At 43.4% G+C, this 18,210-nt stretch overlaps 1 protein-coding gene across 10 annotated transcripts in view; it reads right to left on the bottom strand.

Annotated features, from left to right (window-relative positions):
- Tbc1d32 (TBC1 domain family member 32) overlaps nt 1–18,210 on the bottom strand; it is a 165,056-nt gene that overhangs the window by 41,451 nt on the left and 105,395 nt on the right. For all 10 annotated transcript variants that reach the window (XM_087190189.1, XM_087190193.1, XM_087190192.1 and 7 more), the window contains 3 exons: nt 16,385–16,507; nt 15,288–15,396; nt 14,440–14,533 (listed from right to left, as the gene is read on the bottom strand). In XM_087190189.1, coding sequence (XP_087046315.1) covers nt 14,440–14,533; nt 15,288–15,396; nt 16,385–16,507 — 326 coding nt within the window. The remainder of the gene's footprint in view (nt 1–14,439; nt 14,534–15,287; nt 15,397–16,384; nt 16,508–18,210) is intronic.

The following is an 18,210-nucleotide window of genomic DNA, read 5'->3' as shown; positions in this document are numbered from 1 at the left end:
GATAGCTGAACCTTGGATGCACCAATTCCTGTATGAGTTACACATTTCCTAGACATACACACACATGATAGTTTAATTTATAAATCACACAGGGAGAAGTTAACAGTAACCAGCACAACAACTGGAAGGCCCTGTGATAAAATGCCAGTCACTGCTCCTGCACTCAGGAGCCGCTGTGTCTGAAACAAGGGTGCACTGCAGCACCGAGACTGGACGTGGCACCCATGCAGATGACGTGACTAGGGCAGCAGCGCTCACGAAAGGCCGAGCCCCATCCTGGGCAGGACACCCCACACAGACAAGGCGCAATCTAAAACTCTCGAATTATTCATTTCCAGGACACTTTATTGAGCATCCAGACAGCAGGGGACAGGGGTAACTAACACTACGGAAGGAGAAAATGCAGGTGGGGCCCACCCATACATGGACACGGATACACATGAGCAACACACAGATCACGACGGGGTGAGCGAGCCAGGGACCCTCTGACACAGTGTGATGTTGCTCAGCCCCCGAAGCTGTCGGGTCAGTGAGGGGCTTCACGGTTCTCAGACACACACGCACACACACACGCACACGTTCGTATTTAAAATTGGTAACTTGGGAAAATATTCCCTTATTTGACATTTAGCTCATCAAAAAGCCTCCTATGAAAGCTTCCCACATATTCTCTCCTATAAAACACACAAATATACAGAGACACAAACACCAAACACGCACACTCACAAATACATATAAAAATTGTTTGGTTGAAAGAATGCAGAATTCTCATATTCAGTATTAATAATTACCTTTAAATATCAAGACTGTAACTGTATAAAACATTTCACAAATAAACTACATAGGAGCTTTTCACAATAGCTTCAATAATAAAAGCAATAATTAGATGAAAATTACCAAATTAAATCAAAGGAGAAAAAAATCCTTCAAAACACTAAAAATCTTTAAACTAAAAAAATAGCAAATAATTTTCTTAAAAATTACGTTATCGTTAACAAAAAAGTTTAAATTTCAAATGTATCTTGATATGAATCAGGTAAAAACTCAACACACTGAAATTTGTTTTACTGTTTTCATTTAGAATATCTACACTATTTTCCTAAGAACAAACTCCCTTTAGCTTATTCGAATAAACTAATAAAATCACTACTAGTACCTGATTGGAAAACAAACGCTGCTGTGCTTTTTCATCCTGCTTCCTTCTCTGTTTCTTTTTCTCTTTTACCCTTACGTAACCCTGCCTTTACCCCTTTCAAACAAAGGCTGTCACTACCACCTCTGCCAAACAGGGGCCGTCTAAATAGCTCTTCATGAGCTTTACCCTCTCCCCAGACCTCCTCTTGTGCTTGCCTCTTCTCTCTTCACATTCTGTATCCTGTTCTGCCTCCTTGTCCTCATTCTAAAGCAAAAACACAGAGTCCTGCAGTCCTAGAACTGCAAGCAGCACTGAAGTAGCAGGCGTGGTGCTGCCTGGGTCTATTGTTCAGCAGGGGCGATGACATGACGGGCCCAGGGTGGGTATCTGGGAACCCGATTTGAAGCAAAGGAGGTGGGGTGAGCAGAAATGGTTACTCTGGCTCACAGTTTAGTCTGTGGTTGGCAACACCAAGGTAGAAACAGAGATGGCGTGGGGAAGGCCCAGTGGAGGAAAATGTGCAGAGTACAGGGCGGAGCCGGGAAGCAGACGCACCCTCCGGGTCACCCCACCAGTGGCCCCTCTAACTGGACCCCGCCCCACAGCAGCAGTCAGCACCCAACGAGACAATCACCTTCCACACAGCAGGCTCTGGGGAGATGTCTGGGTCTAAAGCAAGCTTCCAGATGGCCAGAATTCCGGGCATCAGCATTACTGCAGAAACCACTACAGGAGGCCACTGCATAGGTCTGCTGCCACACTGCCATCTAGATGTCCTCCTTGGACTGGGTGGAGGCCAATCGAAGGCCTCCCTGACCACTCTTGCTGGAGAAGGTAGTAACATGACCAAAAGACAGACTCACTTAAAAATAGTCTACAAAAAGGCTAATCCAGCACTTTGCATATCTTCTCCAAATTCACCCGTCAACCCTGCCTCCTAAGTCTGTGCAGAGTAAGCCAAGATGTCTAGAAAGGAACCGATAATGTTACTCCAGCCAAAGTTCTTTTCCTGGAGATGCGAGGGCAAAGAAAATGGATGTTCTTCCCTAATGTGTTTCAGAGATATGCAACAACTCTGAATCAGTGATTCTGTTAATGAAATAAATATGAATGATCACTTTTTCCAAAATTTCTGCATGGAATGTTTCCTTTTTCATAGTCAGGGGGAAAAAGAACATTAAAACTCAAAATTTTGGGTTTGCTCCTGATGGAAGACTTAGAGACATACTCGCCTTTAAAGCAGCAGCTAGAATCTCGGATGAAAGACACGAAGTGAAGGCTTTCAGATATTAGCCAGGGGCAGCTTGGGCAGCACGAGGGAAGAAGGGCCAGTGAGGCAGCTGAGCTCTGCAACTGCCCAGTCCAAAGTACCAGCAGTGCTGAGGTTGCAGGACCCTGTTCACAGAGACGGCTGTGGCTGGAGGTGGAGAAAAATCAACTACACGGGACAAAGGGAATGACTGTAAGGTCATGGGAAAATGTTATGTTCTGTATGTTGGCTACGGGGCAGTCGTGTGGCTACAGATACTTGTCAAAACTCAAACTCTGAGAAACGAGCATTCTCACATATAAAAATCACATGAGACACATGTACGTAAGAGTGAAGTTACTCACTAAGATGAGGCAATGTAGCGTGCTGCTGAAGTGTGACCACTTAAAGCTCCTAATTCTGTATGAGGTCTGTACTGGAGCTCACTGAACTCTGCACAAAACGCTCACTTGCGAGCAGCACAGCAGGCACTACTCTAAAGCAGGCTTCTAATGAGTCCAGTGTGTCCCGACAAGAGTCTGGAGGCTTCCCACGTGCAGTGCAGCCTCCTGTGATGACGCAAATATTCACTGCTAGGGTCACGTGAGGAAAAGTCTGTATTTTCTATCTGACTGAATATAACAGTCCCTTTCTTACACCACTGCTTTTTTACTGGTTGTAATCTATAATTATACCGGGGTAAGCACAGATACCGTCACAGGATATGGACAACATAGTATTTGCTAATCTACAAGTTGTTTGAAAAGAGCAGGACTCGGTCTAAAGCACATGTACAGAAATCTACTAAAATGTACATCATAATTATAAAATATAACATCCAATTTAAATGATTATCAGAAAGGTGATTTTAATCACGTAAGAGAATTACAGACAACAGAGAAAGAAATGCCTCATATGTACAGTAAGAACTTTAAAAAGGAGGAAAAACATATGCTTGAGATAAATACGAAGAACATCTGCTATTCATCAGGAAACTTAAAAATCCTTCCCTAGGATGTCAGTCCTGGTAATTTCTGAGCACCCATTTTATAAAATCCATGTCATAAAAGGAATAAAAATAAATGAAAGGCTTCATAAAGTGACTGGCAAAGTGTTCCTAGGCTTAGTTCAGAGAGCCATCTACTCTCCTGAAGCTTCGTGCAGAACATTTGATTTCCATTCATGATTCCACTTCTCTTCTTCCTTTTAGGTCCTAGCCAGCTAGGGAAGACCTTGGAGTGGCCTCTGAGAAGCACTTGTAATGGGAAATGACAAGTATTTATTTTGCTGGAACAGCTGAATTAAAATGTCAGGTTTTATAGAGATTTTTATACAGATCGTTCCTCACTTTTTATTTACTGCATCATTTATGCTTTTGATATTTGATAACTAATCATTTACTATAGGAGAAATCTGTGAAATTTTAAAAAGGAATTCACTTTTCCTTTATCATTCATCTGCAACTAAACTAGAAGATGATCTAATTTTCTGGTAGTTATTGATATGTTTCTCTCAAACATAAAAGTAAAAACACATGAAAATAAAACCGTACCATTAAAAAGAAAATACTTTTTCTGATTTGCAAACTAGGTATTGCCATTGCCACAGCTCAAAATTAGTACACAGCAGAGTCACCACCATCTCAGTCACAGCGCCAGTCTCCTTGCTGAACAGGTTAGTGTCGAAAGTCAGTTACCTTTATCTGCAGAGAATAAATCTTAATTCCAAGGTGAGAAGCAATACAGAAAAAGAAAAGCATGAGAAAATGTCTGGCTTGACATGAAGGCCTGGATAAGTATCTGGTAAAAGGGAAAATCCATCACCAAATACATTTCTAGACTGACTGTATCTGTACGATAGACTACACAAGGTTCCTAAAATCAGAATGACAATTCCCGTCATCATGCTGTATTACACTTTATAAAGTATCCTACTATTTTCAGTGTACTTCTACAATCATGCCTGTTGGAGACTATTTTTGGCTGACTGAAGGAGAGGCAGTAATCCTAAATTTTACACAGTTTATAAGAATAGCAATGAAGATAATCCAATCTAATCATTTGTTAATTGGGCAATTTTCACTATTTTACTGCAATACAGTTACAGTCCATCTCCTCCCCCTTTCCTCCAGTAAAAAGTTCATTTCCACATACTCTGTAGATAACATTCCAAAATCTACAGCATTAAAGTTGTACAGTGGCTTGGCATCAAATTGTAAATTCAAACGAAATGAAGATTCAACAAGATAGAAAACATTAGCAAGATACAGCACCATTTAATGGTTAAACTCAGTACGGACATAACTATTTTAAAATTTCAGGGGCTGGGGACTTAGCTCAGAGGCACTGCACCTGCTTCACAAGCACAAGGTCCTGAATTTGATCCCCAGCACCAAAAAAAAATTCAGTATAGACTAATGAAAAATGTCTTGTTAAACTAGGGGATATTGTTCTAGTTACAAAATAATAGGTATGTGTGGTTGCAAAGGGTGACTTTCAACATCTTTTAATTTAGCAAACAATTTAAAATAATTCCAGAGTATCTTCATAACGAAGATGAAGAGATGGCCATGAACTAGCAAAAATACACTGGCTTCCTAAGAATACAGAATGAGCTTTATTACTCACTCACGGAACACTCTGACTCCAAAGGAACAGAGCATGACGCTCCATGTCTCATCTAGATACGTCATCTATTATTAATATTTGTTTCCATATTGGCCAAAATGCATGGAAATGGTTATTCATTATAAAATGTTCAAAAGACTTTCTGTGTGATAATAGCTATCAGAAAGCCCTTCCCATTAAGTTTATTGGTACATTTTCATTATAAAATACAGTTACATTCATCATTGGGATCTTGTACCTTTACATGAGTATCTTGGTTCTTATTTTTTCCCCTTCCCTTGCCCTCCCTTCATCCCCTCCACCCTTCCCTATTTGCAAAGACCTTGTTTCCGTTTTTTTTCCTCTTCTCATATTTTTTCCTTTCCCTTTTTTCCCTTCCCCTAAGAAAGCCCTTCCATTCCCTAACATTGAGACATTAACACTGTCGATGGTTAGCTTTTCACTTATGCTACCTTTAGAAATGCAAATAGCATGCAAATAATATAGATGTCATAGCTGAGATTCATGGTACTGGCCCAAGACAGAATCAGGTTCTAGAGGACATCTGACTAATACAAAGAACTTAATGATTCAAGATGTTTTATGTTGACTTCATTCATAGCTGATGTATAAACTGAAAAAATTTTTAACTAAAATTTGCTCAAATTGTATGATATCCTCCCTCTTTACCTCATTTAATTTATAATTAAAAAAAAACTATTTCAGGGCCGGGGATTAAGCTCAGTGGTTCTGGTGCCTGCCTCACAAGTGCTAGGTCCTGAGTTCAATCCCCAGTACCAAAAAAAAACTATTTCATGTTGGGGAGGAATAAAATAAAAGACACTGCAGGGCAGTGGTGGTGAACTTACAGCACGTGTGCTGCAGCAGGCTGTTTGTTATCACTGAAAGCTCTAAAAGGTTCGCCATCCCTGCCATGGAGGAGTGTATTTATATTTTATGTATTACAAACTTTAAATTGATCTCTTTTCTCATATTGTAGTAATGTCATCTAAAATATCCAACTGAAAGGTGTCTGGACAATTTAACCTAAAGGATGCAAATATTACTTGGTGCATTGCATTAAAAGAAATGATTATCACCATGGAACTTACACTTTCATACAGTATTTGAAAGGGAATGTTTTGCCAGGCAGAAAATCAATTTCCTAGAAGATAAGTAAAAATGTGATAGAAGCTGTAAAGCAAGGTACTGAAGCTATAAAAGACTAAATTTGAGGTAATCACAGAATAAAAGCCTATGCATTTTTGGTTATTTTTTCAATTGCGAACAAATGGAATGTAATACTAACAATGGAAACCTTTTATGTGCTATAAAACACTAAAGTACCACTTGGTAAATGACAAAATAACTCTAATAGAAATGTCTACTTCGTGAATGATGTACACAGAAGTCTCACTCTAGAAGCCTTCTAACTGCAAAGCTGTGTGTGCTTTAGAATTTGGGTGGATCACAGGTTATTCCAAGTAAGAACAAAAATTCTCAATTTGCTTCAGATTAGCCTGAAAATAATTTTCAATGTTTAGTGACAAAGGTCTGGAAGAGAGAGTCTGATGCTGGGAAAAATAAAGGGAGAAGACATTTAATGTTGATTCACCCAGTCATTCAATAAATATTTGTGGGCTGCGCACGACCTGCGCTGACAAAATGTCCGAGACAACAATTCAGGAGCAGCCTGTGCGTGGGCTCGTGGGTCCGGGGGCTTCTGTGCACTGCTTGGCTCCACCATTCTGGGCCTGGGTGAGGGCCAAGGTCACCATGGGGAGCAATGGTAGAATAAAGCTGCTCACATCATGGCGGCCAGGAAAGGAGAGACGGAAGGGGCTAGGGCCTGGATACCCTCCAAGGGCACACTCCTAGGGAGGCCACTTCCTCCCACTGCACCCCCCAGGTGGGATTTCTGCCGTGTCCCATAGCGCCCCCATGTGGGGACAAGGCCCTGGGCACATGAGCCTGCGGGAGCCATTTCATGTCCAAACCATTTGCCACAGGGAGGCTACAGCGTAGGGCAGCAGAGTCCATAAACTACATGAGCCCGCTGTAAGGAACAAGAGCCGCTAGAGAAATGAATCAGGGTCTGGGGGGAGACAAGCAAGGATGGAGGTTGTTTTAGATCATGTGGGAACAGTGTATATGATTCCATCCCAGTGAGAGGCCAGACTAGAGAAACCTCTAGAGACCGAGAGTAGAGGGCTGGTTTTACAGCTTAGATCTGGACGAAGCGGCGAGGGAACTGGGATAGAGGGTTCTGTTTTTCAGGAAGTGAAAATGTCCTAAATTATCCACGGCAGTGATGGTGAACCTCTTAGAGCTTTCAGTGATACAAACAACCCACTGTGGCACCACGTGCTGTAGGTTCACCGTCTACGGTAATGACTGAACATATCTGAATGTATACGTACGTGGAAATACATACTTTAAATGATGAGTTGCATATCATATTAATCGTATTTCAATAAAGTTGTTATACAAAGTGAAAAATGACTTGTGGGTGGTCCGGAACACGCAGGAAAATTGCTCTTGGGGGATGTGTGATAAGGAGAAAAGCTGAAGCAGGGAAAGGATGCAGCTGTCCACACAGTGGCCACTCAGGGTTGCTCTGCCTGCCTCTCAGAAAGCCGCAGGAAGTGGGCCTTCAGGAAGGGCTCTGAAGGACCGCACCAGCTAAGAGCAACTTTGGAGAAGCCCCTTGAAAAACAAAGACGTTCACTTTTATCAGAGGCTTTCTGCAAATGGCTCATTTATATTTCCAAGGTCACAGAAAGGCAAGCAATGCCATCTGGCCTGGCTGCCAGGGGACACGAGAGTGAGGTTTGTGACCTGGCCACACCACTGGCCTTGTTAAGGGCCCTAGAAACAAACAGAACAGTAAGACAAAAGCTCAGTCTCCTCCTAGAACATACCAGCGTAATGGAGTAAAGGCACATCAAAATGGTTTCTTGATAAAGGAATTCAATGGTAAAGTAGACAGGATGCAAGTGTATTTGAAATTGTTTACTATATTTCAGTCTGAATAAATAGGATAAAAGTCATTTTTAAAAGTAATAAATAGAGGATGCTGGATAGGGAAGTAAGAAGAACACATTTCACATCTTTTTGAGATATGTCTAATGCTTTCAATAACTGAATCTACTCTTCGATTCTTTATTCCATCTTAGTCTTCAGTATGGGAGTTCAAGATTCCCCCTTCTCCTATGAGAAAGAGAGCCACATTCTGAGCACCCCAAAACAGAACATAGTAGACTGGGTTGTAACAGTAACTCCTAAAAGACCTAATTCTGGCTCAAAAAATAAGAACAAACAAGATTGCCATCTTAGACCAATTGTGTTTCAAATAGGAAAGGTATTATAAGTTGCTCTCCAGCAGCTCACATTAGGAGCTCCTAAAATGCTAACTGAGCCTTGCTTTTTAAATACTATATAATACTGTCTTTCTTTCACTCTCCTCACTTCTTTTTTGACCTCTGCAAAAGCAGTGTGACAGGTAAGCTTAACTGTCATCTTAACTAACTTAGGAGCCACCAGGGAGTTAGTAAAGCAAACTTCTGGGGTGTCTGGTTGGGCCATGGAGACATACTTAATGCTTGCCCTGCTGGGTTTCCGTCTTGCTTTGGGTCAAATTCTTTTGCATCCTCTTACTGCTTTGCATTGCAATGGGAAGGTCTGCCTTGTACCACTGCATATGGGGAGTATGCAGCTGGCTTTTTAAACTTTACAGCGGCTCCCAGATAAGAATTTGCCTTGAGTCTCAGAGGAGACTTGAACTTGGATTCTGAATAATGAGAGGACTGGTGCAGTTCTGGGGAGGGTTGTAGTTGCACACAGGATATACCATGTTAGGCGAAATCACGACCTTGTTGTCTGTATTTGAAGATTTAAGTGTAGTTTAAAGAGATGTGTTTGGGTGACAAGTCAACAAGGGGTGGAATGCAAAGGTTAAGCTTAATTGTGACCTTGTTTGGGAGCCTCAGAGTGGGTTAGAACAGCACGCTTCTGGGTGAGTCATAGAGGTCAGGGCCCCTTCTTTGGCTCTGTTCTGCTACTCTGCTTCCCTGAGCCACCACAAGTTAAGCAGCTCTTTTCTGTCACACCCTCCACCATGATATTACTGTCATGGAGCCAGGTGACTCTGGGCCGAATTCTATGAGACCATGAGCTAAATAAACTTCCCCTCATTTAAGTTGTGGGTGTCAGGTATTTTATCCCGCAAGGAGAAGACTGACCAATGGAGGTAACAACACAAGCTAGAGTGGTCCTCAGTACACAAATTTAATTCTTTCCTCAATTCTGGTCTCAAACCAAATTGGATGAGAACCAAATCAAACTTCCCCAAAAGATCAACATTGAACCTAATCATCAAATTTGATTTGGTTCTTATCCAATTCAGTCTGCAACCAGAACTGTGGGAAGAATTAGGTTTGTGAATTGAGATACCACTGTACTACATAGTACATTTCACTCTATCTCAACTTTCAGATAACAGAGAAATTATATTTCAACTAGAAATCATTTCTACTAAATAAAGCTTTCATGTGTGATGCTTTATGTATGTGTTCATATAAAAATATATGCACATATGTACATATATGTTTGTGCAGGTACACATACACACAAAATATTAACCAGTAGCTTTTAAAAGGCCATTTACATTTGGATATAGTGACACTGAAAATGTTCACAAAGAAGAACAACTGAACCAGATGATGTCTCCAGATTCTTATTTATAGATAAAGATGAATCATCTAACAGCTAACACTGATGGCCAGGAACTAACAAGAGACAATTTAACAGATGAGGAGATGCTAACTGTAGCAAGCAGGATAAATCTAGACGCTGGGAGATAAATGAGGAAGATGTCACCATGTGCACACAACTGAAGTGATTTTTTTTCCACAACACTGAAACAATAAACCAAAATTTTGCAGTGCAAATGATGACTAAGATAACACCTGTCAGAGTCAGTGAATCATTACTTCTGAATCAAAAAGCAGAATGGAAAGTACATGAGTCCTGCTTTTAAAATATCTTTTGTGGTGTGTTAAAGTATCACTAGCTTAAGCATAGTATTTTTGAAAATGCAAATTAATAGTTTATTAATTATATTATAACCACTTTCAGTTTAGCCTTATACCTGTTAAAAAAACATATGTGGCTAAGTTTTCTCACCGATTCTAGAGATACCATTACTGTATCCTTTAAGTCAAAAGGAAAGCTAGACAGGCTTCTGGCTTTCTCTCCTGTTTTCTAGCACCCTAAGAGGCTATTACCCGTGACACAGATACTGAGATACCTGCAATAGCAGGATGAGATATAGCTGTGATGCATTGAATAAATATCTTAACATCTCTTCCTGAGGCACCTCCTAAGCTATCCACTGATGCCTACAGCATTCTCTCCTCTTTACCAAGAACCACAGCAAGATGGGGACCACTGAGCAGGATTTATCACGTGCCACTATTAAATCGGGACTCATGTTTTGTTCACTTACAGTTCATGAATACACAGAAACACAGTAAGAGTTCCTATGTAGGACGGTGGGAAAATAAAGACCTGCAGACGGCTTGCAACTGTACTACACTCTCTAAAAGAAAGCTTGCCAGCACTGGGAAGGGTGTCACAATGGTCCTGGGCCTTGTAAACATCAAGGAAGCCATGGAAGGAGGCGGGCAGAGGGGCAATATTACCAAGTCCATTTCCACAGCATCTCTCTGGCTGCTGAACACAGCAGGATACTGAGACACGTGAGGGGAGAGCAGGGGCAGACGGCGAAAGTGGTTTTATTTTAGATATACAGAGTCGAGAGGCTTTCTTGGCAGATTTACGGGGTATGAAGAAGGAGGCCCAAAATGTCTTCACGGTCATTGCTTGCAGAACAGGAAGCACAAAGTGGCCGTTTCTGAAATGAGGGAAAACATCAAAGGGACAGGTTCTGAAGGAGCGTGCGAAGGTGGTCTCAGCTGCACCAAATCAGCGGCCAGCAACAGCGATGTACAGTGCACAGGAGACTGAGAGTGACTGAAACAAGCGGCGACGACCGACGCGGAGCGGCCAATCGGACCGACCGGAGAGGCCAGAGATGGAGCCCCCGGAAATGCAAGGTCTACTCCGGAAGACGAGAGCTGTTTCCAGCACTGGGGCGGGACCCGTGTGTGAAGCGGAGCTGCCGGGCTACAGAATGCGGACCAGACCGGCCGCAGCTGGGGGCGCGATGCGGGTGCAAACGCGGAGCCGTGGAGCCCGGAGTGGGCGCGCAGGGAGTGGGGAAGAGCGACTGGAAGACCAGGTGCAGACGTCGCCTCCCAGAAGGCCTGCAGGGTCAGGAAGGGCAGACACCGGACTTCAGGGAAAGGAAGTGGATTCAAGAGAAGATTTTAAACATGGGACAAAAACAGCTGCTTGTTGGCTTTCGAAAACAATCCCGTAGAAATTACTTCTTCCTCGAAACAAAATAACAATAAAGAGTTCAGCCATTAAAAAGAAAGAAGACCCATCGCCTGTGACAATACACACAGACCCCCAGGACATTTCGTTACCGCAGAAGACACGCAAAGGAGACGAAGTCCTGCGTTGTTGCGTTCGTGCGTGAGTCTGAGAGTCCCGAGACCCCAGAACAGAGAGAGCAGGGTACCAGGCCTGGGCTGCAGTGCCGGAGGAGATGTCCGGTCAAACAACACGAAACTTGAGTTGGGAGAAAAGGGTTAAGAGCTCTATTCATCCAGCACGGTGACTGAACTTGCAAACATCTTGCTGTGTACTTGAAAATCACTAACAGGACTTCTCCATGTTCTCACCACAAAAACAAGTATTTCCAGTACTGCATGCTAACTAGGTTGATTTAGCTAGTCCACCGTGTGTGTGTGTGTGTGTGTGTGTGTGCACGCGCATGTAGCACTGAAATATATATACATTTCAGGACACACTGTGCACAGTAAATACATGTAATACTCGTATTTGTTAATTTTAAAAATTTGTTTAATTAACATGGAAATTCCTCAAAAAAGTAAAGCTAGAAATTCCATTTGATCCAGCTCTTCCCCTTCTAGGTGTCTTCTCGAGAGTTAGACAGCATATTACCATGACACACACGCCATGTTTACAGCAGCATTGCTCGTAACAGCTAAATCTTGGAAGCAGCCTGCATGTCCATTAACAGATGAAGTGACAAAGAAAATGAGGTAATGACACCCAATGGAGTACTACTCTGCCATAAAGGATAAACTTGAGTCATCTGCAGGAAAACGGGTGCACCCTGAGATGGTAAGTGAAAAGCAGACCTGCAAGCTTAAACCTCACGTGGCTTCTCTTATACAGAAAACCCAAAGTATAAATAAAGAGCAAAATACACGAGAGATAGTAGGAAACAGAAGGACGGAGCTTTCTCAAGTGAGGAAGGGCCAAAGAGACAGAGAAGAGGGATGGGGGGGCGAGGGTCACAAAGTAATCTGGATGTGTCAGCCACGCGCGCCAGCTCCACGCAGGAATGTAACTCATGTACTGCAAATGCAAACTAATAAAAAATCACAATAAAATTTAAAAATGAAAAGCTGTAGTGGTAAAAGCCAAGTTCACCCAGCAGATTAGAGATAATAACTCAGTCCCTGGTCAGGAGGTCTGGGTGAGTGAGTGGCGTTCGGGGATCCAGAGAGTTCGGGGCTGGAGAGCTCAGCACGTGAGGCAAACGGGGCGACCGAGTGGAGAGCAGATAGCACGGGTTTCAGGTTGCGGCGGGCCGTCCGCAGGAGAGGAGATGCCAGGCGAAGCCAGGCAGCAAGACCGGAAGTGAGGAGCGCTAGGGGGCGCAGGCTCCCAGAGCGGAGGCCGTGCGAGAGGGTGCTGGGCACACAGAGTGGCAGGCACAGGCTCCGGGAGCAGGCCGCCCAGGCCTCAGCTGCAGACGGAAGGGGGGGGGGGCTGCGAGGCGCAGGGCTCGGAGAAGGACGAGGTGGGCTACAGGGGAAGCGGCCTTCGAGCAAGCATCTCCGCAGACGGCCGGGCAGGCAGGGGGCGCGGAATGAGAGGAGGGAAGGCTGAGAAAAGCCTGAAAATGCTCGCTTAGGAGACCAGAAGTCGCAGCGCCCACTGCGGCCTGGACAGAGCTGCTCCCACCTCCTCTTTCCGGTGCGGGCGTTCACGCGGGGCAGCGGAGCCGGAAGGCACCGCCAAGAGCACTTCCCTGCGAGTTGATGCCAGTTTTGTTTTCTTCCTAGAGAAGTGACTTTTAAATCTTTTTAAAGAATCTGTCCACCTTGTTCGATTTGTCGAAGTGTTTTGAAGAAACAAATGATCAAAGATGTAGTTGCATAATACAATGCAAAGTAACAAAGGGATACTTATTTCCAGTGGCCCTTAGGAAAGATACAATGTTACAGCAGAGAAAGGAGAGCAGAAGGGGCCGGGCAGTGGGGGAATGAACCGGCTCTCCCTGTAGCAGGCGCTCTCGGCGTGCTAGCTGAAATGTGAAACAGGACGCGGAACTCGGACAAAGCGGCCAGAAGCTGAACAGGAAAGCGGGCCGCAGAGGCTTCCCCTGCGGAGACTGGGGTGCCCTGGCTCCTCAGCGTCCTGGAGCAGCGGCTCGGCACGCAGGGCTGCAGAGCGGCGGGGAGGGCCCAGCGCGCCAGCTGTGCCAGGGAGCCTGCCTTCTTCCCCACGCAGGTCCTCTGGCACCGGGCAGGAGAGCCCTCTGAGGTGAGCATTAACGCCTCACACCAGCGAGACGCGACTGATGAACAGCACGTGCAGGCTCAGCTCAGTTCTCCGTCAGCGCACGCCTGGAGTCCGAGTCCAAGCCCCGGGCGCTGGCCCTGCCTGGGCCTGGCCCGCGGGTTTGGTCCGACCTCCACCTGCTGGCACTCGCGGCCCCGCGACCCTTCCAGGACTCCCAGCTCTTGAACAGAACCTGCTTTCTCCAACCCCTCCGCGTTTCCCTCCAGACAGCTCGGCTACCCAGAAAACCCACCCGCACCTCAGGGCTCCGGGCGCGGGTAACCTGCGAGTTTCCCGGAGGGGCTCCGTCCGCCAGGCGCTGTCGGTTACTTGAGAGCATTCTCCTGGGAAAGACGCTGACCCCACACTGCACCACACTGCTCTGCACACCCCAAGTCTCGGGCCCAGAGAATGTGTGTGTGGCACGTGCTGAATACATAATTTCTAACATCCCTAGAATTCAACAAATCAAAAAACACTAGTTACTTTAAAACCAAACAGCTATTGCTACTGGAAAGATGTATATTACCTTGGTCACAAAAAGTTGGAATTGCTTGGCCTCAGTAGTAGGAAAAAAGAGAAAAATTAAAGATTAAAAAGAAGTAGGCATAAGTGAATCTGTGGACCATGCTGAATAAAAATGATATTTATCTTCCTAATATATTATTGTTTTGAATTCTAACAAAAGAATGAAAAATAACATGGGGCTTGGGGTAATATTTTACCTTGTTTTATATCAGGATTTCTTGTAGCCTTTGAGCGATAGCAATGTGGCAAAGGATATGATGAAAACATCGGCCAAGGATACGGATTTTCACCCTAAAAAAAGAACCAAATAAATAAGTTTAGGAAGTAGTTTATAACAATACTGAATTTTAGTATTTTCAGAAATATCATTAATTCAAATTGGATTTTTGTTTGTTTTAGGGTTGTTGCCCAACTAACCAAAAGTTATTTGATACTACACTCACTATTTCAAAAGATATTGACTAACACATGAAAGAAACAACATTAAGCACTGAAGACACACAATAACGTGTTACTAGGATTGATAGCGATGGTATAACTACTTTTTTATGAAAGGAAAATTATAATCATCAAAAGGAACCTGTATTTTCTTCCCCTAAAACTGTTTTCCTCATGTTGTCAATCATTTCTATCTTATTTTTCCCAGAATAGCAATCAAGTCAAGAATGTTCTGAAGAACAAAAACAATACACCTCCAGGAGAAACCAATATGAAGCATATACTGATGGAAGAGGGCTCTGGACTGCCAGAGAAATACAAAACATACAGAGGCCCAGTAAAGTTAAGTATCATGAGAAAGAAAGACACTGCAAGTAGAATATTCAAAAGCACCAGGAGGAAGGACAAGCTCTCAGTGAAACAATACCTACTCTGCTGCACAGACAGCACTGGCGACCCCGGGGTGACAGTGCAGACTCCGCTGTGAGCACTGACTTGTACCCTAACGTGTGACCGCAGCAAAAGTCCAGCTGTGTGATGCAGTGCCTCTGACCCAGCTGCCTGGCTCCCACCCGTCAGGCAAACACTTCCCCGCTGCGGTTCGCACCTTGTCCAGTGTCCTCGGGGGCACAGTCCGCTCCAACGGCCCCCCAATGAGATTCATTCTTACAAGAACGTGGTTTCTCTCCACTGATAAGCCATCGATTATAAAACCCCTGAAAAAATTAAAAACAGAGATTTTGTTCACTCCTTCACTGAATATAACTTGATTTTTAAAATCATGTCACCAGATTGTAAAGAGGAAAAGCAGAGAAGTCTGGAAAACAGATCATTTATCAGTGCTTTGCCTAAAATACACAAAAGGGCTAAATTTGCTTTGTATTGTATAGCTTTCTTAGCTAGAGAGGAGATAAACTGATGGAGATATAACTGATACAAGATTAGTGGCACTAACAGAACCATATTTCCTTGATAAATGCTATGGGACTTTAAAGAAATGGGATTAAAGCATTCATTATTTCTGCAGTGCCCCACTATATATTAAGGCAAGGTTCTCTCATGGTCTAGACCCAGTGCTGGGAATTTAAAGTCTAAATGCTGCTGATCACCAGCCCCACACTTCCCGATCTGTCCATCTTTTTCCTCCACATCAAACCTACAGCACCAAGTCACACACTCTAAATTCCCAAGACCCAGCTTGCACGGAGGCGGATGATTCCTTTTTTCCAAAATTATAAACATGGAAGCAATGGTAGCTAACAACTGTATATTTGATAAATGCCAGTCAAACTGAGGCAATGGTAAGAGGAAAACCGTTAAGATATAATCACCATTTCGTTCTGCAAATAATCAGAATTATGACTATGGGCTGCCATCATTAAGAGAATGGACTAAGGAGTTCCTCCAAGAGGGACACAAAATCAAACGTCTCATTCAGCGGGCCACTGCACACTGCGGGTGAACTGAAAAGCGGTGTAATTGCATAGCATCATTAATAAAGTTAGGGCTTAACTAAAACCACAGAAATACAAATGAAAAGCAGCCACTAACTTCGAAAGTGGTACTCTGCAAGCCCTCTGCAAAAGTGTCATAGTCTTTGTCACATTTATGCTTTAACTGCTTCTTACACAGTTATTTAAATCTACTGGATTCAGACAATATCCTCTAAGAACCGCGGTTCTTGCGCTCCAGTGCCTCGCCCACCTGTGGCTCCCCGAGACCTCTGAGATGTTTTCCTCCTGAGCGCGGAGCAGGACCCTGGATACCTGATACTGAGCCTCCAGAAGGAGCAGGAGGTCCAGGTCACAGCACATCACACTTAATAATCTGTAAACGCAGAAGATAACAGGTCTAGTGAAACACACCCTGAAAGTGGAAACATATCTCAAGTCTCGAGGTGATACAGACACATGGAAATACAGGTCTTATATGGAAGGTTCCACAAGTTTTTCAGATATATCTTTAATGAATACGAATAATCTCTTCAAAGATTCATAGTGAAATTTTTTAAAAGGCCAACAGTAATTTGTAGTCCATATTTTTGAAAATTTTAGCCTAATTTTCTGGGAGCACTAGTGTAGTTTCTTCTTCACTGCTGCTTAATTTAAAAATTCAGCAGGAAATATTAGCAAATCCTCTAAAACTACAAATTGCTATAACTTTCCTTTTAACAATTAATTGTAAGTAATGATAGAATAATCATTCTGCTACCAATCTAGGAAGTGTTCATTTGGTACAATGTCAATACCTAAATTTGTAATTCCCAGCTCAAGAGAACAGCTAACCACTCATCCACCCTAATGTTTTTAACAGACACGCTGAAGTGCGTCTCCCACTGGGACATGAGAGGACACACGTGGATTCTGGCCAGGAAGGCAACCCCGGCTCCAGTTGCTTCCACGTATCTCAGGATCAGTTTATAGCAAATATCGGGATTAGAGAAACAGGATAAAAAAACCATGGGGTGGAAACAGATTCCAAATCCAGAATCTGGAAAGACTCACGCACATGTTATTATGTGTACTATGCCTTCAGAAAAAAATGGCATGAAAAAACAAAGAGAAAACATAAATTTAAAAAGAAATACTGAGCAATGTGGTATTTTTGTCTTCATTCATATAAAGAAACAAATGTACAGCTACTACTTTAATCCTGATTCAAATAATTAAAAGTATAATTTTCGAGTGACACAGTAAAATGCGGAATAGGTACCAGGGGTGGTCAGGGGGATGCTGCTAATTTTATTAGATGCTGCAATGGTATGGTGATAAAGGTTTGGGATTTCATTTTTTGTTTTGCTTTTCATAATCAGTCTCCATCTGCTAGAGTAACACACGGAACTGTTTACAGTAAAATGGAGTATCTGAAATTTGCTGGAAGGTTCTTAAGTCACATAGTGGGAGGTGAGAGGTGAAGCAAGATGGGGAAAACACTAATCATTCATCCAGACAGTGATGAAGCCAGGAGTGGGGGAGGCGGAAGCGGGAGGATGACAGGTTCAAGTCCAGCCCATGCACCTTTGCAGCTCACTGAGAACCTGTCTCAAAATTTAAAAGTGAAAGAGAAAAAGGGCTGGGATGTAGCTTTGGGAAAGAGCCCCGGGCTCAGTCCTCATACCGAAGAAAAGAAGAGGAACAGGAGGTGGGAAGGGCAGGGGGAAGGAGGAGGGCGGGCTGGGACACAGAAGTTCACAAAAGCAGTCGCCACGTTCTGTCCACAGCTTCTCTGATTTTGGGATGTTGGGATAATTGCAGGTTTTGCTTATTCAGAAGGGTACATAATCAGGAGAGAAATGTTTGGTTGATGAGTTTAAGAGTCAAAAAATAGCAATTCACTGTTACCTCCTAGAATCTGACTACAGTCATAAAATGCGTAAGTAAACCAACAGAAACTCCACTAGCCACAACTTCGAAAAATGTCTCACACGTACATTTATAAAAGTGAATCACTTTATACCAAATACAGATGAAACCGAAAGGGAGGAACACTTAGATCTAGTTCTAAGACTGTGGTATGCACATGGGCATCCC

The sequence above is a fragment of the Heterocephalus glaber genome, unplaced genomic scaffold (assembly GCF_053883595.1).
Source record: "Heterocephalus glaber isolate CG9 unplaced genomic scaffold, H.glaber_assembly_v1.0 deba00001550, whole genome shotgun sequence".
Taxonomy (NCBI): domain Eukaryota; kingdom Metazoa; phylum Chordata; class Mammalia; order Rodentia; family Bathyergidae; genus Heterocephalus; species Heterocephalus glaber.
This window is presented reverse-complemented; position numbering and strand designations above follow the sequence as displayed.